This window comes from Heteronotia binoei, chromosome 20 (assembly GCF_032191835.1).
Source record: "Heteronotia binoei isolate CCM8104 ecotype False Entrance Well chromosome 20, APGP_CSIRO_Hbin_v1, whole genome shotgun sequence".
Lineage (NCBI taxonomy): Eukaryota > Metazoa > Chordata > Lepidosauria > Squamata > Gekkonidae > Heteronotia > Heteronotia binoei.
In genome coordinates, this window is record NC_083242.1 from 19,750,839 (window position 1) to 19,777,634 (window position 26,796).

Below are 26,796 nucleotides of genomic sequence, written 5' to 3' on the forward strand. Positions count from 1 at the left end.
CTGGGCGAAGGACACAGAGTTGATTCGTGCCTGCACTGCTTAGCCTTCTCTAAGCAAATCCGCAAAAACCGTGCTGCGAGGCTATCTGTGGCACTTGTGGAATCGGCTCTTCATCCGCCGAAAATGGCTAAGGGTCTGTCGGTACCGATGGAAGAGGCTGCATCGGCCCCGACGGTTGCATTGGTCGATCCATCGCTGGTGCAGACCGATATGCCAACCAAGCGAGGCTGACCCACTAAATGATCCTCTGAAGGGTCAATGGTGACTCCGGCCAAGAAGCTTAAGGACGATTCGGGGACCCAATCGTCCCTCCCGAAGACATCGAAGTTGAAGGAGAAGAGAAAGACCAGACTCTCCCGCATTCCATCTCCTTCTCGGGACGCTTCGGTGTCGACGCAAGCTGCTCCACCCTGAAAGATCCTGGCATCTCCACGTCCAAGAAGTCCTTCAGCATTGAGAGGCAGAGAATCGCAGCAGCTCCGCCTGTCGGGATCGGAGCACGAGATAGACCTGACCCAGTGCACCCACTTATCGGAGCGACAGTGGTTCGATCTCAGAGATCGAGGCTTCGGTACCGAACGAACCCCTGGCACCTGCATTGACTATGGGTCGGAGAGAGCTAGAGCCAACGACGATGGTTTGATGCTTCCCGCTGCTTCCACCATGGGATCAATGTCAGTGGCCTTCTTATGGTTACCTGTATCCACCATACCAGTGGTATCCTCCACGTGACTTTCCTGACTGGGATCAGCAGTCGGAGGTCTCTCATCACTTGAGAGTTTCGCATCACTCTAGGCAGCGAGCATTGGCATCAGTGTCAATCCCTCCTGAGAGACGTAGAGAGAGGGTGGAAGATGTCCAAGCTCGATCGTCGGTATCTCTGTGGTCACCCGAGCGAGCTTCGACCCCGATACTCTCCAAGCACTCAGTAAGAAGGGACTCCGAGGTCGGTACCGATGACCCGGACAGAGCTGTGGAACCTTTGCCAGAGTCGCATATCGCTGAGGACCTTCCCATTTCACCATCGGAAGATCTGAAGTCGTATGGGGACCTGGTGAAGCGGATGGCACACTCTCTCTCCCTCACAGTGATGCAACCGCAGCCAGTCGTCGATGTCACAGTCTTCTATATTATGCTGAGGGACACATCGACAGCTGTGGCATTGCCTGAAACGAAAGTCATCCTGCAGGCAGTGAAGGAGCCTTGGGCGAAGCCAGCGTCCACTCCTATTTCTTCTAGGAGATTGGATCATATGTATCGGGTCCAGGAGGCTGGTGCTGAGTTTCTATTTGCGCACCCCAAACCCAACTCGGTGGTAGTCTCCTCGTCATCCAAGGCCCGCGAGACCCATTATTCTCCACCTGACAAGGAGGGCAAGAAATTGGAGAATGCTGGTCGGAAGTTTTATTCGGCTGGAGCTTTAGGAGTAAAGGTATCTTAATTATGCTGCTTGCATGGCTAGATACCAATACTCAGTTTGGGAGCAGCTCACCCCCCTTTTGTCCTCCCTGAGCGAGGAAAAGAGATCTGTGTTCTGGAAGTTACAGAAGGAGGGCTTTGCTGTAGCCAAGCAACAACTGACTTCAGCAAAGCACATGGTTGACGTATCAGCCAAAAGCATCATGTCTCCCTATGCCGTCACTCTTGGCTGAGGTCTATGGCTCTTCAACCTGACACCAGGGCCTTTGTGGAGGACTTACCCTTTGAGGGTGAAGGTCTTTTCAGCTCAACCACCAACAGTGTCCTCCAAGAGATGGACAAGAGCATAAAGACCTCGAGGAACCTGGGTGTCCCGGCCCCATCCATTGCTGCCAAGCCTAAGCAGTGGCACAAACCTTGGCCTAAGCGGCCCTACCAATAATTCTCCCCTGAGCAGCAGTGGAGACCTCGATCTTCCCAACCAGAAAATAGGTCTCCTTACAGGGGAAACAACCAAAACAGGTTTGCTTCAGCACAAGCCACCGGCAAATCTAAGGGTGCTCGCCCACAAAAGCAGGGCCTTTGACTTTCCAGTAGCATGCATCGCCGCTCCTACTTCATCTACCATCTGTCTCCGTCAATATCTTCCGGCTTGGGAGTCCACCTCCACAGACAGGTGGGCTCTTTCCATCATTGCAGAAGGATACAAGATAGACTTTGTTCAGGTTCCGACTCAATCAGTGATTGTCATCACACCCCCTTCCCCACCTCTGCTGGCAAGAACGGTTCTACTCCCATTAGTTTCTGGTTCCCAAACGGGATGGGGTATTGAGAGCAATTATGGACCTTCGGAATCTGAATGAGTTTATCGTGTACCAGAAATTCAGAGTGTCCACTCTGCAAACGATCCTTCCCCTCATCAACCAGGGGGATGGCAACGTTGGATCTCAAGGATGCCTACTTCCACATCAGCATCCACCCTGCGTTCAGGCATTTCCTTCGTTTTGCAGTAGGTTCCAACCACTTCCAGTACAAAGCCTTTCCGTTCGGTCTGTGCACTGCACCTCGGGTGTTCACCAAGATGATGAGTGTTGTGGCTGCACATCTCCGGCTTCAAGGTATCGTCGTCTTTCCATACATCGACGATTGGCTCCTTGTGGCAGAGTCGAAAGAAAGTCTTTCCAGCCATATTACCACCACTCTTCATCTTCTTCACACCTTCGGTCTGCAGCTCAACATGGAAAAGTCTCATCTTACTCCATCACGGACAGTTCAGTTCATAGGAACTTTGCTGGACACAAACCTTTCTGCCTCAGCAGAGAGCGATGGACATCATCAATCTTGTCAATCTTTTCCAGAGGCGGAAATGGGGCACAGCACAACAGCTGCAGTGGACAGACAATATTACAGCCCTGTGTTGTATCAACAGGCAGGGTGGGACAGTCTCCCGACAATTCTGTGTGCTAGCACTAGAGCTGTGGATGGAGTGCCTGGAGCATGACATCTTTGTAAGGGCTGCACACCTTCCAGGGGTGCTCAATCTGCAGGCGGACTCGTTGAGCAGAGGAGCAGCATCTCCACATGAGTGGGAGATACAGTGGGACTTCCTTCAACCTGTGTTTCAGCCCTGGGGGTATCCTCAGGTGGATGTGCTTGCCACAGCCAGGAACCGGAAGTGCCCTCTGTTTTGTTCCAGGGGGGCACGGATCCAGAGTCATTGGGAGACGGCCTGATGTTCCCGTGGAACGATTGGTTCCGCCTCTGCCATTGCTGACAAGAGTTGTCAACAAAATTGTAAGAGAAAGGCCATGCTGCATCCTAGTGACACCATGGTGGCCTCGGCCCCGATCTTGCTTCAACTAGCGAGGGGGGCTTTCTATCAGTTTCTGGCGGAACCGGGCCTTCTGTCAGCCCAGGACGGACATGTATTCCATCACAATGTCCCTCACCTGAAGCTGAAAGCGTGGTTCATTGACCCTGTGGGTTCTCCAGCAGAGTCCAGCACGTCTTCTTAAATAGTAGGAAGTTGTCTACTCCTGCTTCCTATGATAGGAAATGGCAGAAGTTTCTTCAGTTCTTAACTGAGCCTACAGTCTCACCCCAACGGGTGGGGCTATCGGTGATTTTTGATTATCTCTGGTGGATGCTGGCCTTGCTTTTTCATCAGTTAAAGTTTATTTAGCAGCGATATCAGCATACTACGAGCCTGTTGAGGGGCATTCAGTTTTTGCACACCCTCATTCTAAGAGGTTTCTAAAAGATCTGCTCAGATTGCATCCTCCATCGAGGTCACCCCCACAGCTGTGGGACTTGACTTTAGTTTTGGACAGGTTGACTCGGTGTCCCTTCGAGCCAATGGCCATATGTTCTTTACAGCTTCTGTCATGGAAGACTGCTTTTTTGGTAGCAAGCACATCGACACGCCGTGCAGGGGAGCTCATAGCTATGCGTTGTGACTACCCATACTTAGTATTTCAGGTGTCTGGAGTGTTGTTGGCTCTTGATATTGCTTTTCTTCCTAAGGTGGTTTCCCAGTTTCACCTTAAGTTGGAAGTTTGGTTACCCACATTTTATCCTACGCCTTCCTCGGATGAGGAACGTAGGTGGCATGCTCTGGATGTTAAGCGTGCCTTATTGTTTTATTTGAGTCGTTCTAAGAGTTTTCGCCAGGACCAGCATCTTTTTGTTTCTTATGCTGCTCCTAAGTTGGGCTCCAGAATCTCATCTCAGTGGCTTTCCAAGTGGCTCACTGAGACTATTAAACTGTGCTACTTGCTGGCAAAGAAGCCGTTGCCTGGGGCCATTCGTGGACACTCTACTAGAGTGATGGCGATGGCATTCCTGAAAGGATGTTCCTGAAAGGATTTCCCTGATGGATGTGTGCAAGGCTGCCACCTGGTCCTCTCCGCATGCTTTCATGAAGCACTACGCTCTGGATGTGCATGCTCAGCAGAGGACTCGTCTGGGAGCTGCGGTGCAGCAAGCTGTCTCTTCTGGTTGACTGTCTTCCCGCCTCCAGGTATGTCTTGCTTGCTAATCTCCCATGAGTGGGAAGCACAGAGACCGTGAAGAAGATAGACGACAGGTTGCTTACCTGTAACTGTAGATTTTCGAGTGGTCATCTGTGCATTCACACTACCTGCCCTCCTTCCCCACTGCTGACGGTCTCCTTATGTTAGGGGGCTTCCAGCGGTCAAGAAGGAACTGGTGGGATCCGCACGCTGGTGAGCATGCGTGCTGGGACGCCCGTGCATGCCCACTGGCGCCGAGCGCAAAAAAATCCTGGGCTTTTTAGGTACCGATTCGGGGGATCGGCGCAGGTGCTATATCCCATGAGTGTGAATGCACAGATGACCACTCGAAGATCTACAGTTACAGGTAAGCAACCTGTCTTTCTTCGTCCAAAAGGGCATGCAGAATGCGTGCAGGGATGTTTTATATAGAAGAATATCCCAAATGGAGAGATTTGTCAAAATGTATTTAGCTGTTTAATTGTATTGAGCTTTTGACACTTGTGCATCTAGTGTGGATAGGAATTTTTCTGTGAAGCTGTTATTAAACCCTCTTGTTGTCTTAGTAATGAATGAGAATGATAAATTATATTTAGGGGTTGAGAGAGAAATGTTTAAAAGTCTGCTATTTTTCAAAAGATCTCTGTACTGAGGGTTGCTTTGAAAGAAACTAAGTAAATAGAGGAAAAAATGGTTACCTGCAACAGTCTTAAAGGAGCAGCGTCCACAATCAAGACTGGCAGTCTTGTTGATCAGACTCTTTGTAAAGCTACACATAAAAAATCTTCCAGCCTTTCACAAGCTAGAAGAATGTTTGTTTTTTTATGTGACTACACACTCAAAGATGAAGTGAGTAAAAGTTATTAAAAGTGTGCAGGTTAAGCTCTCACTTGGGAGCACAGGTATTCCTTAATCAGACTTGTGTTTTGCTACCCTTCTGTATACCTGCTAGAAGTCTGTGGAGCCTGGGAAGGACAGGAATACTCCAAAAGAAGAGTGGAAAGTTGGGATAAAATGGGAGGAGCCTAGTGAGTAGACATATAAGGAAAGGCAGGTGATAAGAGAGGGTGTGTCCTTTTCAGTAGACCATAGGACAGCCCTGCCTTATTTTGGAGCTGTCAGCTCTTGGCAGGCCTCAGGAGACTTTCCACTCACATGACTGCTGTGCTGAACGCACATCTTGCGGAGAATGCAAACAGTTCAGTCTGGAGTTGCCTTCTGTTTCAAAGCAAGCGTTCTCTAAATGATCCATTTTAAAGCAGGTTCTGTGATTTATTTAATTAGTGGTCTTGAGGTCTGCAAATAGTGTTTTGAATCAACTGACTTTCTATTTCTTTTTGGGGGGTCTTTTTTTTTTTGCCCCTTTTAAAGCTTGTAATGACTAGCCTGCAATCTATTCTGGAGAATGTGGATACACCAGAACTGCTGTGTAAATGTGTCAAGTGCATTCTTCTCGTTTCTCGATGTTACCCTCACATTTTCAGCACAAACTTTAGGGTAAGCGTATTCACCTTTTTTAAAAAAAAAATGCGTAGACATGTAATGTTTTGCAGATGGGTTAACTTTTTGTTTGTTTGTTGCTTTTCCAAGGACACAGTTGACATACTGGTTGGGTGGCATATCGATCACACTCAGAAACCTTCTCTGACGCAGCAAGTGTCTGGTAAGTCTTGAAAAAATGGAAATGTTTGTACAAGACAGCCATATGCTTCTTCCTGGTGGTGGCGGCTACAGGCATAGCCAGCTTTAAGAGGGGATTGGATAAAAATATGGAGCAGAGGTCCATCAGTGGCTATTAGCCACAGTATATATATATATGTGTGTGTATACACACACATATATTAGCCACTGTGAGACACAGAGTGTTGGACTGGATGAGCCATTGGTCTGATCCAACATGGCTTCTCTTATGTTCGTGACCCAAAATGAGTTTCACTAGATGTGGATTCTCCGTATAATGTCACTTTAGTCCACTGTGCTCAGGATCGTCTGATTCCTTGGTTCTTGGGCAGATAGCTTTTGCTAGCCCTGTAGTTTCAGTGCCTTGTCGAGTGGGCCTGGAACCTCCACATACAAAACATGTGCTTTGCCACAAGCCAGTATGGTTTAGTGGTCAGAGTGCCAAATTAGCTACGCTCTATCTCTGTCTGGCTGTATACCTTCTTTTAGATGAGTTGACTACTCTGCACAATTTTTATTTCCCTATTTAAGACAGAACTTTTAGAGCTGACTGGTCCAGAAGACATCTGTAGCCGCATGCAGCGGAACTGGACCTCATTGTTATGGTTATGTTTATGTTCCTTTGGCTTTATTAATAAGTAAAGCAAAATATACTTTCAACCTGATTTTCTTTTTTTGGCAGGATGGCTACAGAGCCTGGAGCCTTTTTGGGTAGCTGATCTCGCATTTTCTACCACGCTTTTGGGTCAGTTTCTAGAGGATATGGAGGCGTATGCTGAGGTAATACAATATGGATGATGACTGGAAAGGAGAAGGATATTGAGCCAACTCTACTATGGCACCTCCCTTCTTGTGTAATTCGCACACACTGCTTGTGATTTGGGAAAGAGTTGACTTCCTTTAGCTGTTGTACTTCATGTAAAACATGTTAAAATAACATTTCAAGCGGAGATAAAAATATGCAACATTTTGGACTAGAAAGCCACACAGTATGTGTGAACAAGCCACAGTTTGACCACCCCTTTGATAATCTGACTTGCTTTTAACTGCTTTTGTTTGCTCAGCTTTCATTTGGTGGTAGAAAGTGCCATCAAGTGACAGTCAATTTATGGCGGCCCCTTCTGGTTTTCAAGGCAAGAGATGTTCAGAGGTGGTTTGCAATTGCCTGTTTCTATCTAAGCATTATCATAGTCAATCAAAATTAACTTTACAGCCTAGCCCTTTCAAAGGGTTACACCCGCAGACCCTTTAATGCAGAGATGTCAGACTCGTTTGTTATGAAGGCTAGATCTAACTAGGGTGGCCAGACCGTCCCGGTCTCCCGGGACATTCCCGGATCTGGCCACCCAATCCCGGATCCCGGGCTGCCTATACCGGGACCATTAAAGGTCCCGGTTTAGGCAGCCCAGGAGCCGGTGGGCCGCGGGCGCGGGCGGGGAAGGCGGGGAGTGAGGGAGGGAGCGTCCCTGCGCCTGCGCAGGGCCCCTGCGCACGCGCAGGGACGCTCCCTCCCTCACTTCCCGCCTTCCCCGCCCGCGCGCGGGGCCCGGCGGCAGTGGTGGAGGCCTCTCCGTGGCCTCCGCTGGTCGCTGGAAGCCCTCCAGAGACTCTGGAGGGCCTCCAGCGACCAGCGGAGGCCGCGGAGAGGCCGTGGGGCACCCGGCGCTGGTCCCCGAAGGCCTTCCAGAGCCTCTGGAAGGCCTTCGGGGACCAGCGCCGGCCAGCGAAGGCTTCCCCGCGGCCTCCGCTGGTCCCTGCAGGCCCTCCAGAGTCTCTGGAGGGCCTGCAGGGACCAGCGGAGGCCGCGGGGGAGCCGCGGGGCACCCGGCGCTGGTCCCGGAAGGCCTTCCAGAGCCTCTGGAAGGCCTTCGGGGACCAGCGCCGGCCAGCGAAGGCTTCCCCGCGGCCTCCGCTGGTCCCTGCAGGCCCTCCAGAGTCTCTGGAGGGCCTGCAGGGACCAGCGGAGGCCGCGGGGGGAGCCGCGGGGCACCCGGCGCTGGTCCCGGAAGGCCTTCCAGAGCCTCTGGAAGGCCTTCCGGGACCAGCGCCGGCCAGCGAAGGCTTCCCCGCGGCCTCCGCTGGTCCCTGCAGGCCCTCCAGAGTCTCTGGAGGGCCTGCAGGGACCAGCGGAGGCCGCGGGGAAGCCGCGGGGCACCCGGCGCTGGTCCCGGAAGGCCTTCCAGAGGCTCTGGAAGGCCTTCGGGGACCAGCGCCGGCCAGCGAAGGCTTCCCCGCGGCCTCCGCTGGTCCCTGTAGGCCCTCCAGAGTCTCTGGAGGGCCTGCAGGGACCAGCGGAGGCCGCGGGGAAGCCGCGGGGCACCCGGCGCTGGTCCCGGAAGGCCTTCCAGAGCCTCTGGAAGGCCTTCGGGGACCAGCGCCGGCCAGCGAAGGCTTCCCCGCGGCCTCCGCTGGTCCCTGGAGGCCCTCCAGAGTCTCTGGAGGGCCTGCAGGGACCAGCGGAGGCCGCGGGGGAGCCGCGGGGCACCCGGCGCTGGTCCCGGAAGGCCTTCCAGAGCCTCTGGAAGGCCTTCCGGGACCAGCGCCGGCCAGCGAAGGCTTCCCCGCGGCCTCCGCTGGTCCCTGTAGGCCCTCCAGAGTCTCTGGACGGCCTGCAGGGACCAGCGGAGGCCGCGGGGAAGCCGCGGGGCACCCGGCGCTGGTCCCGGAAGGCCTTCCAGAGGCTCTGGAAGGCCTTCGGGGACCAGCGCCGGCCAGCGAAGGCTTCCCCGCGGCCTCCGCTGGTCCCTGTAGGCCCTCCAGAGTCTCTGGAGGGCCTGCAGGGACCAGCGGAGGCCGCGGGGGAAGCCGCGGGGCACCCGGCGCTGGTCCCGGAAGGCCTTCCAGAGCCTCTGGAAGGCCTTCGGGGACCAGCGCCGGCCAGCGAAGGCTTCCCCGCGGCCTCCGCTGGTCCCTGTAGGCCCTCCAGAGTCTCTGGAGGGCCTGCAGGGACCAGCGGAGGCCGCGGGGGAAGCCGCGGGGCACCCGGCGCTGGTCCCGGAAGGCCTTCCAGAGCCTCTGGAAGGCCTTCGGGGACCAGCGCCGGCCAGCGAAGGCTTCCCCGCGGCCTCCGCTGGTCCCTGTAGGCCCTCCAGAGTCTCTGGAGGGCCTGCAGGGACCAGCGGAGGCCGCGGGGAAGCCGCGGGGCACCCGGCGCTGGTCCCGGAAGGCCTTCCAGAGCCTCTGGAAGGCCTTCGGGGACCAGCGCCGGCCAGCGAAGGCTTCCCCGCGGCCTCCGCTGGTCCCTGTAGGCCCTCCAGAGTCTCTGGAGGGCCTCCAGGGACCAGCGGAGGCCGCGGGGAAGCCGCGGGGCACCCGGCGCTGGTCCCGGAAGGCCTTCCAGAGCCTCTGGAAGGCCTTCCGGGACCAGCGCCGGCCAGCGAAGGCTTCCCCGCGGCCTCCGCTGGTCCCTGCAGGCCCTCCAGAGTCTCTGGAGGGCCTGCAGGGACCAGCGGAGGCCGCGGGGAAGCCGCGGAGCAGCCGGCGCTGGTCCCTGGAGGCCAGCGCCGGCAGCTCCCTCCCTCCCTCCAGGGAGCAGCGGAGGGCCTCCAGAGAGCAGGGAGGCCGCGGGGGAGCCGCGGAGCAGCCGGCGCTGGTCCCTGGAGGCCAGCGCCGGCAGCTCCCTCCCTCCCTCGCCGCGACGCCGCCGCCGGAGGACTCCCCGCCGCCGCCGCCGCTGGACTCCGCCGCCCTGGAATAAGGTAAGGGGGCCGAAAGCGGGGGGGGGGGGGCGGGGGGCGGCCTTCCTTCCTTCCCTCCCTCCTCCCTCCCTTCCTTTCTTCCTTCCTTCCCTCCCTCCCTTGCCTTCCTTCCTTCCTTCCCTCCCTCCCCCTTCCTTCCTTCCTTCCTTCCTTCCTTCCTTCCTTCCTTCCTTCCTTCCTTCCTTCCTTCCTTCCTTCCTTCCTTCCTTCCCTCCCCCCTTCCTTCCTTCCCTCCCTCCCTTCCTTCCTTCCTTCCTTCCTTCCTTCCTTCCTTCCTTCCTTCCTTCCTTCCTTCCTTCCCTCCTTCCCTCCTTCCCTCCTTCCCTCCTTCCCTCCTTCCCTCCTTCCTTCCTTCCTTCCTTCCTTCCTTCCTTCCTTCCTTCCTTCCTTCCTTCCTTCCTTCCTTCCTTCCTTCCCTCCCTCCCTCCCTCCCTCCCTCCCTTCCTTCCCTCCCTCCCTCCCTCCCTCCCTCCCTTCCTTCCTTCCTCCCTCCCTTCCCTCCCTCCCTTCTTCCTTTCTTCCCTTCTTCCCTCCCTCCCTTTCTCCCTTCCTTCCTTCCTTCCTTCCCTCCCTCCCTCCTTATGTTGTTATGTGATGCAGAGTGTTGGACTGGATGGGCCACTGGCCTGATCCAACAGGGCTTCTCTTATGTTGTTATGTGATGCAGAGTGTTGGACTGGATGGGCCACTGGCCTGATCCAACAGGGCTTCTCTTATGTTCTTATGTGACACAGAGTGTTGGACTGGATGGGCCACTGGCCTGATCCAACAGGGCTTCTCTTATGTTCTTATGTGACGCAGAGTGTTGGACTGGATGGGCCACTGGCCTGATCCAACAGGGCTTCTCTTATGTTGTTATGTGATGCAGAGTGTTGGACTGGATGGGCCACTGGCCTGATCCAACAGGGCTTCTCTTATGTTGTTATGTGACGCAGAGTGTTGGACTGGATGGGCCACTGGCCTGATCCAACAGGGCTTCTCTTATGTTGTTATGTGATGCAGAGTGTTGGACTGGAGGGGCCACTGGCCTGATCCAACAGGGCTTCTCTTATGTGACAATACTGACTTTGGTGGACCCAAGCACTGATTCAGTGTAAGGGAGCTTTGTGTTTGTGTCTTCTAGTGCAATTTTGTTCTCAGATCCTGTATTTACTTCATCAGTATATGGGATAAGGCACTTTCTCAACTGTGCTGCATAATGCAGCCTATTTATTTTGTCCTGTTGGCTCTGTTGGCTCTATCTGCGCCACCTTCATCACTTTCGGGGTGTGGATCCCCCAGTGGAGTGGTCTCCCGACTCCCTCCGCCGGCTGTTTCTGAGAGCCCTGCGCCCCCTCTCTCATTTGATATGTGTCCCGTGCGGGTGCCACCCTCCCGCCGGGAGATGCCGCAAAATGAGCCCCCTTGAGGCTTATGGCGGCAGGGCTCGGGGGAAGCGAGCTAGACTGCTGTTCTTTTGAGGGGTTATAGAGTGTTTCGAGCCCGTCCCTGTGGCATCGGTCCCATCGTTGTGGGGCCCAGGGGGCCGGCGCAGCAGCACGCTGAAGCAGCCTGTCGGTCACTTCCAGGTTCCTGTCCTGCATCTTGACCGGTGTTATTAGTGACAGGCTGCTTCGGCGTGCCGCTGCGCCGGCCCCCTGGGCCCCACAACGATGGGACCGATGCCACAGGGACGGGCTCGAAACACTCTATAACCCCTCAAAAGAACAGCAGTCTAGCTCGCTTCCCCCGAGCCCTGCCGCCATAAGCCTCAAGGGGGCTCATTTTGCGGCATCTCCCGGCGGGAGGGTGGCACCCGCACGGGACACATATCAAATGAAAGAGGGGGCGCAGGGCTATCAGAAACAGTCAGCGGAGGGAGTCGGGAGACCACCCCACTGGGGGATCCACACCCCGAAAGTGATGAAGGTGGCGCAGATAGAGCCAACAGAGCCAACAGGACAAAATAAATAGGCTGCATTATGCAGCACAGTTGAGAAAGTGCCTTATCCCATATACTGATGAAGTATATACAGGATTTGAGAGCAAAATTGTTTCCGGCGGTGATATTTGGGGGATTTTTGGGGACGTCACAGGAAGTGCTGTGAAGTCACTTCCTGTTTCCGGCAGGTGACGCGGGGGAAATGATGTCACAGGAAGTGATGCCACTTCCTGTTTCCGGTGGTGGCATGACATCACCGGAAGTGACGTCACCGGAAGTGACGTCACTTCCTGTTTCCGGCGGCACACCCCCCCCCCCCCCCCCCCCCCCCCCGTGTCCCTGGCTGGCCTTCAGACATTATGGTCACCCTAGATCTAACATAAATGTGACTTTGTCTGGTTGGGTTGTATATCTCGGGGACTTGAAATATAAACTTTATAAAGGGCAAAGGCAAACCCAATTAACAATATTATTTTTTCTCAAAATACAAACAAAAGCAGTTGATTTCTAGCAGTGAAAGCTATTGATTTACTGGGGAACCCACAAAAGCCACAATAAATGCATTTAATTATATGAGAGACTAGGTTTTTTCCCCCAAGGAATAGTGTAAAAGGGGGAATATTTTACATTTCCATAGAAATTAGTTACTTTTTAAATATATATAGTGCTTTTGGGAGACGAGTCATCTTTCTTGCAAGTAAATAAGGGAGCTTTCCAGTACCTCATACACGGCTATGATCCTTGTTTCCCCTCTTTGCCTACATCCATCATTTCTTCTCTTCCCCTGTTTGACCTCTGAGGATCTCAAGGATGCACATTGGACTTCCCCTCCACCGCCTTATCCCCCCCACCACCAACAACCTGTGAGGTGGGCCAGACTGAGCAACTGGCCCTGGGTGACCCAGATAACAAGGGTTCATGTAGTGGCTTCTCCGGTCCTCGCTGAGCTGTAGTTGGAGGAAGCACCTACTCTTTCTCCATCCTCTTTCTCCATTTTCACTGTCCATTTCCCTCCGTACTATTTGACCTCAGCCTCTTAGCCCTGCCACCAGAAATTTCCTTTCTGTTTCTTGAGAGCTTCATCCACACACCTCACATCACATGTGCCCACGCCTCCCCTGAGCACCCTCTACCCTTCTCTCCCTTGCACCAGTCACTTGCAGGCTGGAAGAGAACCCAGGCTGGTTCCGACTCACATGTTGCATGTTTGACACTCCTGCTTTAGCGTATATGAAAGGGGTGTGTGCAAGTTGAGTGGTCTGAAACAACAACAACAACAACAAAATTTTATTTGTATCCCGCCCTCCCCGCCGAAGCAGGCTCAGGGCGGCTAACAACACAATTTAGGTTTAGTTATACAGAAATAGATAAAAAATACATTTAAACATTGTAAACATTTTAATTAAAATTCTACGTAGGCTTTAAAAGTTGATTAAATTAAAATTAATAAGTGCTAATGCTATGTTTGCTGCTTATGTTTATGATGGCGGTTTCCTTCGCAATTTCCGTTTTCATCAGCGAAAGCCAGTCGGAAGAGGAAGGTCTTGCAGGCCCTGCGGAACTGTTCAAGGTCCCGCAGGGCCCGCATTTCCTCTGGAAGTTGGTTCCATAGGCTCGGGGCTATAGAGGAGAAGGCCCGGTTACGGGTACTTAGCAGCTTCACCTCTCTCGGTCCGGGGATAGTCAGCAAGTTTTTCCCGGCTGACCTCAGTGCTCTCTGGGGTTCATGTGGGGAGAGACGGTCCCTAAAGTAGACAGGTCCTCGACCATATAGGGCTTTAAAGGTAATGACCAGCACTTTGTAACGAACCCGGTATATGACTGGCAGCCAGTGCAGTTCGCGCAGCCCAGGCTGTATGTGCTCCCATTTAGGAAGCCCTAACAACAGTCTAGCTGCTGCGTTCTGCACCAGCTGCAGCTTCCGGGTTTGGTACAGAGGCAGCCCCATGTAGAGGGCATTACAGTAATCCAGTCTCGAGGTGACCGTTGCATGAAGCACCATTGCCAGATCTTGGCGCTCTAGGAAGGGAGCCAATTGCTTTGCCCGCCTTAGATGGAAAAAGGCTGACTTGGCAGTGGCTGCAATCTGGGCCTCCATTGATAATGCAGGCTCCAGTAAAACTCCCAGGCTCCTAACCCGGTGCGCCGCCTTCAGCGGCGCCCCGTCGAAGATCGGGAGAGGTATTTCCCCTCCCCGAGCGCCCCGACCCAGACAGAGGACTTCTGTCTTCGCTGGATTCAGTTTCAGCCCGCTCCTTCTCAACCAGGTTGCCAAATCCTGCAGGGCCCGGTCTAAGTTCTCTGGGACGCAGTCAGGCCGACCGTCCATTAGCAGATAGAAAACCAGGCTTAATCAATTTCAATTCAATTCAATTTATTGCATTAGCACATATTGCCATAGCATCAAACAACCAGATTCAGCAATAAAACAAAAGAAACAAGAAGAGGGAAAAGAAAAAAAAAAGGCTTAATCTTGTCATGCTGATGTTGGTGCAGAAGACTCATGTTAAAATGGTGCTTCGATCTTCACACTCTCTTTTGTTTTGATGTAGGACCTCAGCCATGTGGCATCTGGAGAATCTGTTGATGAAGATATACCACCTCCTTCTGTTTCGCTGCCCAAACTGGCGGCACTGCTTCGGGTTTTCAGTACAGTGGTGAGAAGTATCGGGGAACGGTTTAGTCCCATCAGAGGGCCACCAATTACTGAAGCTTACGTAACTGATGTAAGACTTCTTGGTACACTTTATGCCACTTGCTAGTTAGGTTTATGAGTTATAGGGACTGAATATAAACATCGAGTGGTGGAGAATCTAACCATTCAGCCTGTGCTTTAGATCTCTTACTTTTTAAATCAGTGGAATGTAACACATGTGTTCTTCATGCTTTCCTTTTGGTTTTTCTTTCTCTCCTTGTTTGGTTAAGTAGTGGCTATGTTTTTATGCAGTATAGCAATGTTCCCTTTAAGCTGTGGAGAATTGTGAGCAAAAACATCTACTTTGTGAGCTATTGGCACTAAAGTTGTGAGCTACTGCATAAATTAGTTTGCTTTGGAACCATTTTTCCTGAGCTGAGAAAAAAAAACATGTGAGCCGGAGGCTAAAAAACTGAGCTAGCTTGCTGGGGGGAAAGTGTAGATGACTGGGGAAGGCAATAGTAAACTACCCCTTAAAAAAGGTTTGCCATGGAAACGTCATGATGTGACATCACCCCAGAGTTGGAAACGACTGGTGCTTGCACAGGGGATGACCTTTACCTTTTTTAGCTCACAGTAAGCTTAGAGGGAACATTGCAGTACAGTACGTTCTTCATAGCAAAGAGATGATGGGAATGGCTCTAAATAGCAGTACAGTTTTAGCGCTAACTCAGAGGAAAATGGCGGTTAACCAGTGCTGTGAACTTATTTTCCCCTCCTTTTCCCCAAGGTTCTGTACAGAGTCATGAGGTGCGTGACGGCCACCAACCAAGTGTTCTTTTCGGAAGCTGTCTTGACGGCTGCCAATGAGTGTGTTGGTGTCTTGCTTGGCAGTCTGGATCCCAGCATGAACATTCATTGTGACATGGTCATTACCTATGGACTGGATCAGCTGGAGAATTGTCAGGCTTGTGGTACTGATTATATCATCTCGGTGTTGAACTTATTGATGCTGGTACATACCACCCTCATAATATCTGGGTTTACTGAATGAATAGCATTCCCCTTCCCCCCCAGGATCTAAACCAGTTAATAAGAGAGGGCTTTGGTAAAACCTAGTTTCGTTTTTAGATTGTAGACTCATTGGGGTGGTTTCCCTATGACGTGGGAGAAGATGGGGTGGGGTGAGCTAACTCTTTCGTAGAAATTGAAAGTAGCTGTGGTGTTCCAATTGGGAGAAGCAAAATCTATGTAATACTGTTTTAAGGCCACAGAGCACAAAACCATATGCAAACTTTTGAGTTCTAGAGGACTCGTCAGGCTAGATGTTTTAAAAGGAGTGGGAGTGGAGAAATTAAGGGGTTTTTGTAGGGGAAAAAGGAATAAAGCTTCATAAATGATGGTTGGCGCTCTCTCTCTCTCTCTCTCTCTCTCTCTCTCTCTCTCTCTCTATATATATATATATATATCTGTATATAAACTTGTTTTACTGCTAAAATGTAGGTGAAGCTTGTACCAAATTCCCCTACTAAAACTAAGAACTATTGTAATGCTGATCTCCCTGACAAATTATACTGTCCTGTAGCCATGATCTCTGGGATGAACAGTAGGCTGACTTTTTTCTGAATAGTCAGCAAGCTTAGCAGGAATGCTGCATCGCCACTGCTTTATGTTTGCTAGTTTTGGCAGTTGTCCGATAGTATGTCTTAAAAGCTAAGTTTCTTTTTTTAAAAATCGAGATTTTGCAAGGGACTGTAGATATGACTAGTGCTTATTTTGTCTAGATTGTGGAACAAATAAATACAAAACTCCCATCATCGTTTATAGAGAAGCTGTTTATACCAGAGTCTAAACTGCTTATGCTTCGCTACCATAAGGAAAAAGAGGTAAAGCTGTAATTCTTTTATCTGTATGCACCGTTAAAACACTTCATTGACATGGAAATTTCAGCATGTTAAAACAGACACACTCCTGTGCCCATAAATATGTATCCCTGAGGGTAACCCAGAAGAATTCTTTGTAGTAGGGTTCATCTTTTGGAAATAGAATTGACCACTGCAGTTGCACTTTTTTGTGGCAGGGTGCACAGGCAAGCAGTTCCACAACTTTGTCCTGCAGGGTGTTGTCATCTGCACACTTGTAAATATAATCCCTGAAGTACAGCCTATTAGCACTTACACTCTACTACTTACCACTCTAAGTTGAGAACAATTCCACAGTACGGTTGAGGCGTAAATAAACCCATTTGTCTCCTGTCATATGCTATGAATGCTTCTACGATTCTGGTTTAGAGGAGTTAATTCTTCCTTTCTGCATTGAGCAATGCAAGTTGAAGCTTTAGTGGGATGCTCATGAGTTGCCAGTCATCCTATGGATGCTGCTACTAACCACCTTGCCAGAATTCTTTCATGTACTTAACAAGTCTTTCCATAAGTGAATAGATCCAGACAGGCAGCCATGTTGGTCTGAAGCAGTTGAACAAAGCAGGAGTCAAGTTGCACCTTTAAGACCAACCAAGTTTTATTGCGAACGTAAGCTTTCGTGTGCTCTCTAAGCACACTTCATCAGACGAGGGAATCAGGTATCGTCTGATGAAGTGTGCTTAGCACACGAAAGCTTACGTCTAAATAAAACTTGGTTGGTCTTAAAGGTGCAACTTGACTTCATAAATGAATAGTTACAGAGGCAGATAAATACAGTGGGTGTATTCCTTTAGGGGGCTTGACTAAATCCTTGGGTAATAGTGCTGAATTTTGAAGTCTGAGGAATGCTCAGAGAGAGGTATGAGAGAAGGGGAACTTCAGAACATTGTTTAAAAGAATGAAATACACTTTTTGGCCAGTGACAATTACATATACTGTAGGGCAGGGGTGTCAAACATGCAGCCTGGGGGCCCAATCAGGCCCCCGGAGGACTCATATCATGTCCCTGAACAATTCACTGTCATCTGCTTCCTTCTCCATCACAGCTTGCCTTGCCAGGTTTGCTCAATAGCACAGCAGCTACAGAGCAAAGCCTCTATTTTCTCAATTGGCTGAGGCTCCTCCCTTGGGGAGGAAGGGGGGAGGCAGAGCTTGCTTTGCCAGACTTTCTCAATTGCGCAGCTTTATTTTAAGGTTTTTTTTTAAAAAACCACATTTTAATAGTGTATGTCTGTCCTTTATAAAGTATATATCTCTGCTACCTAATCTTATATAGGCACACATATGACCCGGCTTAACATGACCTGGCCCAACAAGGTTTTGTTAATGTCAGATCTGACCCTCATAACAAATGAGTTTGACAGCCCTGCTAGGGTTTTAAGATTACCGCCATGGTAATTCATGATTTTGAAGGTTATCCTTTATATTGACAGAACAACTTTTCTTTGAAAAGATAGTACTGATGACATTTGTTTAAATAATGCTTATTTTATATGGGATATATTAACTGTAGTAGATGTGTGGCATGCAGTTGTAGCCCCCCCCCCCAAACTACCTGCAGACACTGATACTTCAAAGCAGTCTGTACTTGAGTGACATGTTGGACGTTTCTGTTTCCCAGGTTGTTGCAGCAGCACATGCTGTCTATCAAGCAGTATTGAGCCTAAAGAACATTCCTGTTCTGGAAACAGCCTACAAGCTGATCCTGGGAGAAATGGCGTGTGCCTTGAACAGCCTCCTTTGCAGCTTACAACTTCCAGAAGCGTGTTCCGAAATTCAACACGATGCTTTCAAGAACTATGTATTTGATGTGGCAAATGCAAAGTTTGTTGTTATATTTGACCTTAGTGCCCTAACCACAATTGGAAATGCAAAAAATTCATTGATTGGCGTAAGTACAATGGGCTTGTATTTGTAAAATGAAATGTTTTGTTTACTATTGGTCAACTGTGCAGCAATAAACAAGGGTGGGTGACTGTATTTCTACTTGACAAGAGAAGGCCTTTTATTGTTATATTCTGAACTGAATAATAGACTCTCTGATTCTGGGAGCAAGAGAAGGTTCCCTGATTTCACTTTCAGACTGCTTTTGTGGGGAGGAATTTACATGGCAACACTGTGTGTCTGTTGTTCATGGCAACACTGTGTGCATAGGCATTTCCTACTGTGTACAAGGGTTTTTTTTGTGATTGGAAGTGATGTCTTTTTTTGTGGATATTTTTATTGTAGCTAGTAGCACATACAGGGGAAGGTTGCTCCCTTCAGGGTTTGTAAATTATAAAAACCATTGTATGCCACTGGTATTATGCTTTACAAGAAATCCTCTCGTAGCTGCTAAAATCTTAGGCAGTTAATTCTGGGCTCAGCGTTTGTTATCCCCCTATCTGCCGTTTTCCTAGCAACCAAGGGACAACTGGGGCCAATAGCAGCCTGATTGCTGTGACTGTTTTGTTCTTTGTGATTGCCTTGGCAGATGTGGGCTTTGTCTCCAACGGTGTTCGCATTACTGAGCAAAAACCTGATGATTGCGCATGGCGACATTGCAGTTCACTTCCCTGCCGTCCAGTATGCTGTGCTCTACACACTTTATTCACATTGCACTAGGTATGAAGGAATGCGTTCCACTGAGGGATGATTTTATCATCATTTGGTTAAACCACTGGTACTTCATCCAAAGCTAATGTACATCCATTGAGGAATGATTTTATCACTATTTGATTAAACCACTGGTGCTTATCATGGGGGGGACCCTGTTGGCAGACATGTAAAAATTTAGTGGGCTTGTGTTTTGCGCTCAATAGGCACTGCTGTCAACCCACTACCCTTTTTATTAGTTCTTCCAATAAAACTCTTTTCGATGAATGAAAGCTTGTATGGCAGGATATTTTTAATATCCTAATGCTCCCTTGGTTTTCCTTGGAAGAGCTGTGAGGAAGTGTCGGCTTCTGTCAGCTCTAACAGTTAAGCTCTCAAACATTCAAAGAACGGGTAGAATAAATTAGGAAGTACAGACTGTTCAAGGCAGTCCTTTTGGTGAAAGGGAGAAAGTTGGCTGGAACTAACACTAGATTGACAACTGCTACCCTTTGCATTGTGCAAGAGAGACTGGCTGAACGAGAGCCTAGATGAAGCTCAAGGGCATGGAACCCAGAGGTAGTTTGTCCAAAGTGAGAGCAGTAAACTGAAACTCTGAAACCTGGGAAAAGTGGAGGAAGATAAGACAGAAACCTGTGGACATTTGCAGCTGCCTTATACTGAGTCAGACCCTTGGTCTATCAAGGACAGTACTGTCTGTTCTGACTAGCTGCAGCTCTCCAGGGTCTCAGGCAGAGGTCTTTTAACATCACTTACTACCCAATCCTTTAAATTGGAGATGCCAGGAATTGAACGGGAGATCTTCTGCATGCCAAGCAGAAACTTCACTGCTGAGCTGCTCCCCCTTCTAGGAACGAGGGCCCAATAAAGGAGAAGGGGTGTGGGAGCTGCGGTGGGGGGGAGCTCTCTTAGATGTTGTATGGAGCCAGAAGAGATGACGTTGAACAGGTAGGATGCTGTGGATGCTTGTTAGAAGCAAAGTTGGCTAATCGTAAGAAGCAGAATCACATACAGAATAAAGAAGAAAAACTGGGGAACTTGGGGAGAGGATGGCTGGTGGTGGTGTGGAGTTGGAAAGAAGAGAGTGCAAGGAAAAAAGGGGAGATTTACTTCTTACAAGCTTCAGCTGAAGGCAGAGGTGCATGGTGGGCTCTCTCTCGGCTTGGCTTCGCGAACGAAGATTTAAGAAGGGTGCAATAGTCCACGTCTGCTGCAGGCTCGCTGGTGGCCGACGAGACCAATGCGGGACAGGCAGGTCCGGCCACAGTGGCTGCAGGGAAAAGTCTGATTTAGGGTTGGTGCTGTAGCAGTGCGATTCTTCCTCAATCTCCTTTTGTCCTCAAGACCAGCTATGCGTGCGTTCTCAAAAGAAGAAACAGCCTGGTGGATGGTGTGCCTCCATGCTTTGCGATCTGAGGCTAGGTCAGACCACTGGTGATGGTTGATGCGACAGGTGCCAAGGGATTTCTTCAAGGAGTCCTTGTACCTCTTCTTTGGTGCCCCTCTATTTCGATGGCCGGTGGAGAGTTCGCCATACAGGGCAATCTTGGGAAGGCGGTGGTTTTCCATCCTAGAAATATGCCCTGCCCAGCGCAGCTGCGTCTTCAACAGCAGTGCCTCGATGCTGGTAACCTCCGCCCGCTTGAGAACTTCAGTGTTGGTCACAAAGTCACTCCAGTGGATGTTGAGGATGATGCGAAGGCAGCGCTGATGAAAGCGCTCAAGTAAAACCCACGATTCGGAGCCGTAGATGAGGGTTGTCATCACAACCGCTTTGTAAACATTGATCTTTGTGCCTTTTTTCAGATGCTTGTTGCTCCACACTCTTTTGTGCAGTCGGCCAAAGGCACGGTTTGCCTTTGCCAGCCTGTTGTCAATCTCCTTGTCGATCTTAGCATCTGAGGAGATGATGCACCCCAGGTAGCTGAACTGCTGGATTGTCTTCAGAATTGATTCACCCACAGTGATGCAGGGAGGGTGATAATCTTCCTGGGGTGCAGGCTGGTGGAGAACTTCTGTCTTCTTCAGACTAACTTCTAGGCCGAATAGCTTGGCAGCCTCTGCAAAGCAGGACGTCATATGCTGCAGAGCTGATACCGAGTGGGAGACGAGTGCAGCATCATCAGCAAACAGTAGCTCTCGGATGAGTTTTTCCATTGTCTTGGAGTGGGCCTTTAGTCGCCTCAGGTTGAACAGGCTGCCATCGGTGCGATAGCGGATGTAGACACCATCGTCATCATCTAGAATATGCCTATTCTCCCTTCCCCCCCCCATACTATAATAATAGTGTTGGAAGGGACTTCCAGGGTCATCTAGTCCAACACCCCTGCACAATACAAGAAATTTACAAATATCTCCCTCCCTTTCCCCCCCCCCCAAAAAAATTAATACCCCCAGTGACCCCTGCTCCATGCCCAAAAGATGACAAAAATAAAAAACCCGCTCCAGGATCCCTGGCCAAACTGGCCTGGAGAAAAATTGCTTCTCGATCCCATAGTGTCAGTCACCATTTCCCTGGACATGTAAGAAAGGGCCATGAGAACTAAGCACTGATGCAGCAGTAAGTTCACAGAATCAGCATTGCTGTCAGATGGCCAACTGTTCTCTGTTTGAACATCTCCAAGGAAGGAAAGTCCCGAGGAAGCCTGTTCCACTGAGCAATCACTCTATCTGTCAGGAAATTCTTCCTAATGTTTAGCCAGAAACTCTTTTGTTTTAATTTCAACCCATTGGTTCTGGTCCGACCTTCTGGGGCCACAGAAAACAACTCGGCACCATCCTCTCTGTGACAGCCCTTGTGCATTAATCAAAACCAATTTGTCAATGATAGCTTTTCCTGCAAAGTGTCTGAAGTTCAAGTTTTTTCTGTTTTATATATGCCCCAGATAAAATTGATTGAAATTTGATTTTTGTGTTGCTCTTCAGGCATGAACACTTCATATCTAGCAGCCTGAGCTCCTCTTCTCCTTCCTTGTTTGACGGGGCTGTCATTAGCACTGTGACTACAGCGACAAAGAAACATTTTACTATCGTATTGAACCTCCTGGGACTTTTGCTTAAGAAGGACAACCTCATGCATGATACCAGGTAAATGTATGCTTTTCTGCTTATCAAAGGGTGGTGGTGGTGGTGGTAGTGTCTTCTGAAATGAAGATTTGCACCTGTGTAACCAGCAGCATAGATCTGAAAAGCTGGGGACTTGACAGATTTATGGGATAAATTTTGCTAAATAGTTCATTATTATTATAAGAAATGGTTTGAGTATGTGAACATAAGAACATAAGAGAAGCCATCTTGGATCAGGCCAATGACCCATCCAGTCCAACACTCTGTTTCACACAGTGGCCAAAAAAACCAGGTGCCATCAGGAGGTCCACCAGTGGGGCCAGGATGATAGAAGCCCCCCCACTGTGCCCCCCTAAGCAACAAGAATACAGAGCATCACTGCCCCAGACAGAGAGTTCCAACAATACACTGTGGCTAATAGCCACTGATGGACCTCTGCTCCATATGCTTATCCAATCCCTTCTTGAAGCTGGCTATGCTTGTAGCCGCCACCGCCTCCTGTGACATTGAATTCCATGTGTTAATCACCCTTTGGGCGTAACCATGTGTAACCATTTCAGAGCTGTTCACAGTCAATGGTTGAATGTAGAACATAATGAAATTGTACATTGGTTCTCAGTGCACATACTCAGATGCAAGCCATGTTGGGTTCATTGACACCCACTCCGCAGTTAGTGGCCATAGAGTTGTGCTCTTTAACTGCGTTGCTTGCAAATTATTATAGCTAGGTTCATCTAGCGATGTTTGCTTTACTGTACTATGCGAACTGACTCATGAGTCCCAGTAAAGCCGTAAGCCAGATTTAGGCCATTTTGCTTTGCATGGGCGGGGGGAGGGGGGCTGGTCTTCACCCAAAGGACTGGAGCAAGTCCCTAAGCTAGGGGTCCCCAGCATGGTGCCTGTAGACACCATGGGGCCTGCTGACAATGATCCTGCGTTGAGCAGGGGGTTGGACTAGATGGCCTGTATTGTTCCTGCCAGGAGTCCCCAGTATGGTGCCTGTAGACACCATGGGGCCTGCCGACTGATCCTGCGTTGAGCAGGCGGTTGGACTAGATGGCCTGTATCGTCCCTAAGCCAGGGGTCCCCAGCATGGTGCCTGTAGACACCATGGGGCCTGCCGACAATGATCCTGCGTTGAGCAGGGGGTTGGACTAGATGGCCTGTATCTCCCCTTCCAACTCTGTGGTTCTCTGAAACCTTTTCTGGTGCCTGCTGAGTGTTTTTTAGGAGGTGGGTGGGGCTTCTGAATAACTGTTAGCGATTTGAGTGGCTGTGCAGATTTTTCTAAATGTTGCTTGGGCAGCAGCTGCCACCACAGCACAAGAATCTACACTGTGTTACTGAAGTTAAGCGGAGGCAATCATATTGTGGCCGGCTTTGCCTCTCATGGCAGCGATTTGACGTCATCTGTTTTGTCGGTGTCAGAATTCCAAATGAATCTGCAGTCTCAAAAAAAAGCTGGGGACCCTATCCTTTGCACTATTGATGCTGCTAGGGCTTAGCTTGCCACTGGCATGCCTGGGCAGCTGCAACCCTAATCTCCCCACTCCCTCTGTTTGCTGGCCACACCAGCGTCTTCATGAAGAGAGGATGTGGCTTTTTTTGGCCCTTCGGCCCCAAAAGGTTGCCTATCAGTCAGATCTTATGCCTTATATGTAAACTTAAAAGTAACTTCATAGAAGGGGGATAAATCTGTAACTTGGTTATGGTTTAGAATAACTGTTCTGTTAATATGTTTCAAGGAAACTGCTAATCACGTGGGCTTTGGAGGTGGCCGTCCTCATGAAAAAATCAGAGACGTATGCCCCATTGTTCTCTCTCCCATCTTTTCACAAGTTCTGCAAAGGACTTCTAGCAAACAGTAAGAGACTTTTTCTTTCATGTAAACCAGATTCTTTCCGGTTTAGTTTGTCCCTAGTTTGCACATTCGGCCGAACTTGAAATGTTATCCTTCAAGGCAAATAAATGCCTTTGCCTGATTAGAATTGTGATGCAGAGTGAGATAACTTAGCGCTGCTGTAAGAGCCATTGTAATCCTGCAATGCTATGCGCTTCCGTGCTGCCTGTTTCACCTGAAGGAAAATGGAATACAAAACCGAAAGGAGTTATTAAGAGTTCTCTGAGCCCAAAGGGGCTTCAGGCTTCTTGTCTCAACCAACACTCCTTCCCCTGTGTTCCATTGCAAACTACCCTGAGAACCAAGGGGCATTTTGAAAATGGCTTAGGATGTGCCTGTTTGGCAGGGTGGGGGGGTGGGGAGGCTCAACTTACAGCTGCACTGTGTGAGCTGCTTGCATGTCTTCAAACCGTTCTTTGCATAGTCTTGGTGGTTTTAGCAATGGAGAGGAGAGCCAGTGTTCAATAGTGGTTGGGTAGACCTGCGTTCAAATTCCCACTCAAATGATCCTGGGCTGTTGCTTGGACTTTTCCTTACAGCCACTCCTGTGTGATAAAAAGAAGAAGAGGAGAAGCATGCCTGTGTGGCCTGAGCTCCTTGGAGAGGAGAGCAGAGTGAAAATGTGACTGATAAATCGTCCCTAAATAAACTTTTAAATGTTGGCTTACCCTTCAAGCACCAGTCGTAAGGAGGTCTTGAGCTGGCGATGCTGTTTATACATTGTGCTGCTTGCATGTATGGGTAGAGGGTGGAGTTAAAGAAACAGAGCGCAGTCTTTGATTGTGATCCTCAGTGTCTCTTAATTTTAGAAATTAGAAAGATTTTTTTTAAATGGCTGTTCTGTTCTAGTGGGAAATAACAGCGATTTTCCTTTTGTCCAATGCACAGCCCTTCTAGAAGATGTAAATATTTGTCTTCAGGCATGTAGCAGCCTCCATGTTTTGTCACCATCTCTGCCTGATGACCTATTGCAGAGGTACTTTGGTAATTCCTTCTGTTTCCACATCAAAAAATCATGTTCAAGTTTGTGCACGTTTCTTACTTGTGTTTTGTTTTTCCTTTTCCACTTTTTGGGGGCACATAGATGTGTTGACGTGTGTCGCGTCCAGCTTTTTCACAGCAGTGCTCGTATAAGACAAGCGTTTGGAAAACTGTTAAAGTCTATTCCTTTGGACGTGGTATTAAGGTAAGTAGTTTGAGCATTTTATCCTTACAAATTTTGAAAGTAGGGATTTGGGGTTTCAGGGAGTTGTATCTGGTTCTGTTACTATACTGTAGCAAAATACTTTCAGACATCACTCAAACATAACATCAGATTTTGTGATTGAGCTCCTATTAATAGGCCAGTGAAACTGGCTGTCCATAGGCAAGGTAGAGGTGTCTTCAGGTGTTTTCCAGTGGAAGAGAAGGCAGTAGAGATAATTCCCTGCATGTGTAGGAGAGAGGGAGAATGTGTGAACAGGATGGGTTGAAGAAGAAGAGATTGAATTTATACCCCGCCCTTCACTAGCCGAAGAAGTCTCAGAGCAGCTTACAAATCTCCTTTCCCTCCCCACAACAGACACCCTGTGAGATAGGTGAGGCTGAGAGAGCTCTCCTAGAACTGCTTTTAAGCAGAACAGCCTTGAGAGAACTTGTGGCTAACTCAAGGTCACAGCAGATGTATGTGGAAGAGTGGGAAATCAAGCCTGGTTCTCCCAGATAAGAGTCCATGCACTTAACCACTACACCAAGGCAGGGTCAGGTGGATGTTGAAACAGATACATGGAGTGGTTACATTCAGAATGTCATTTGAGGACTGGAACTAATTGTGTGGTTATTTTTGGCTTTGTAGTAACAACCATCACACAGAAATACAAGAAATCTCTTTGGCGATACGGAGTCACATGAGCAAAGCTCCAAGCAACACGTTCCACCCGCAGGACTTTTCTGATATCATTAGCTTCATCTTGTATGGAAGCTCTCACAGAACAGGGTAAGGGCTTTGTTCATGAACAGGGGAAGGAGGGGGCGTAGTTGTGGAAAAAACCCTAATAGCATATAGCAGGGGTGGCCAATGGTAGCTCTCCAGATGTTTTTTGCCTACAACTCCCATCAGCCCCAGCCATTGGCCATGCTGACTGTGGCTGATGGGAGTTGTAGGCAAAAAACATCTGGAGAGCTACCGTTGGCCACCCCTGGCATATGGAAAAAATGGACTTGCTGAGACTTGCGAATAGTTTAATGTAAGTAAGCAATTTACAAATTGATGAAGTACATGATATGTCATCTGTGATGCAAATGTAACAGATGCTTTGGGTAAGAGCTATTGCACTGACAGCATGGTTCTCTGCAGGTTTTAATTTTCTCCCACGCTAAATTGTTGCAAAGACCCTTAAATGCCTTGCCAATGATGGAGATTTCCCTGAATGTTGTGAATTCTGTATGAATTTACCTTTCAAAGGGTCACTGCAGTAATCCTTCCTCCACAAGAAAACTTAATATTTTGGGGCTATTACTGTATATCAAAGGTTTCAAGAAATAGACAGATTTTTAAAGGAAGTTTTCTGCCAGTCTGAGTGGTAGTCACAAACGTCAGTGTCATGATTTAAGTCTGATAGCACCCTTGTGTCCAACAAGATTTTTGGGATATAAACTTTTGTCTCAAAGGAACTTAATTTAGCTCTTCAACTGTAGTGCAACATGAAGAAAACGACTGCAGATTTATACCTTGCCCTTCTTCCTGAATTAAAGCCTCAGACTGGCTTACAATCTCCTTTATCTTCTTCCCCCACAACAAACACCCTGTGAGGTGGGTGAGACTGAGAGAGCTCTTGCAGCAGCTGTCCTTTCAAGGACAACTCCTACGAGAGCTATGGCTGACCCAAGGCCATTCCAGCAGCTGCAAGTGGAGGAGTGGGGAATCAAACCAAGTTCTCCCAGAACCTGGCTAAACTGATGAAATTGATG

At 49.4% G+C, this 26,796-nt stretch overlaps 1 protein-coding gene across 1 annotated transcript in view; it reads left to right on the top strand.

Annotated features, from left to right (window-relative positions):
• Nucleotides 1-26,796, top strand: part of SMG1 (SMG1 nonsense mediated mRNA decay associated PI3K related kinase) — a 152,280-nt gene that overhangs the window by 17,962 nt on the left and 107,522 nt on the right. The window contains exons 7-19 of the mRNA XM_060260786.1: nt 5,802-5,927; nt 6,021-6,093; nt 6,793-6,890; nt 14,282-14,455; nt 15,155-15,379; nt 16,149-16,250; nt 17,908-18,177; nt 18,760-18,890; nt 21,807-21,968; nt 23,693-23,811; nt 24,736-24,823; nt 24,932-25,033; nt 25,682-25,822. Coding sequence (XP_060116769.1) covers nt 5,802-5,927; nt 6,021-6,093; nt 6,793-6,890; nt 14,282-14,455; nt 15,155-15,379; nt 16,149-16,250; nt 17,908-18,177; nt 18,760-18,890; nt 21,807-21,968; nt 23,693-23,811; nt 24,736-24,823; nt 24,932-25,033; nt 25,682-25,822 — 1,811 coding nt within the window. The remainder of the gene's footprint in view (nt 1-5,801; nt 5,928-6,020; nt 6,094-6,792; nt 6,891-14,281; nt 14,456-15,154; nt 15,380-16,148; nt 16,251-17,907; nt 18,178-18,759; nt 18,891-21,806; nt 21,969-23,692; nt 23,812-24,735; nt 24,824-24,931; nt 25,034-25,681; nt 25,823-26,796) is intronic.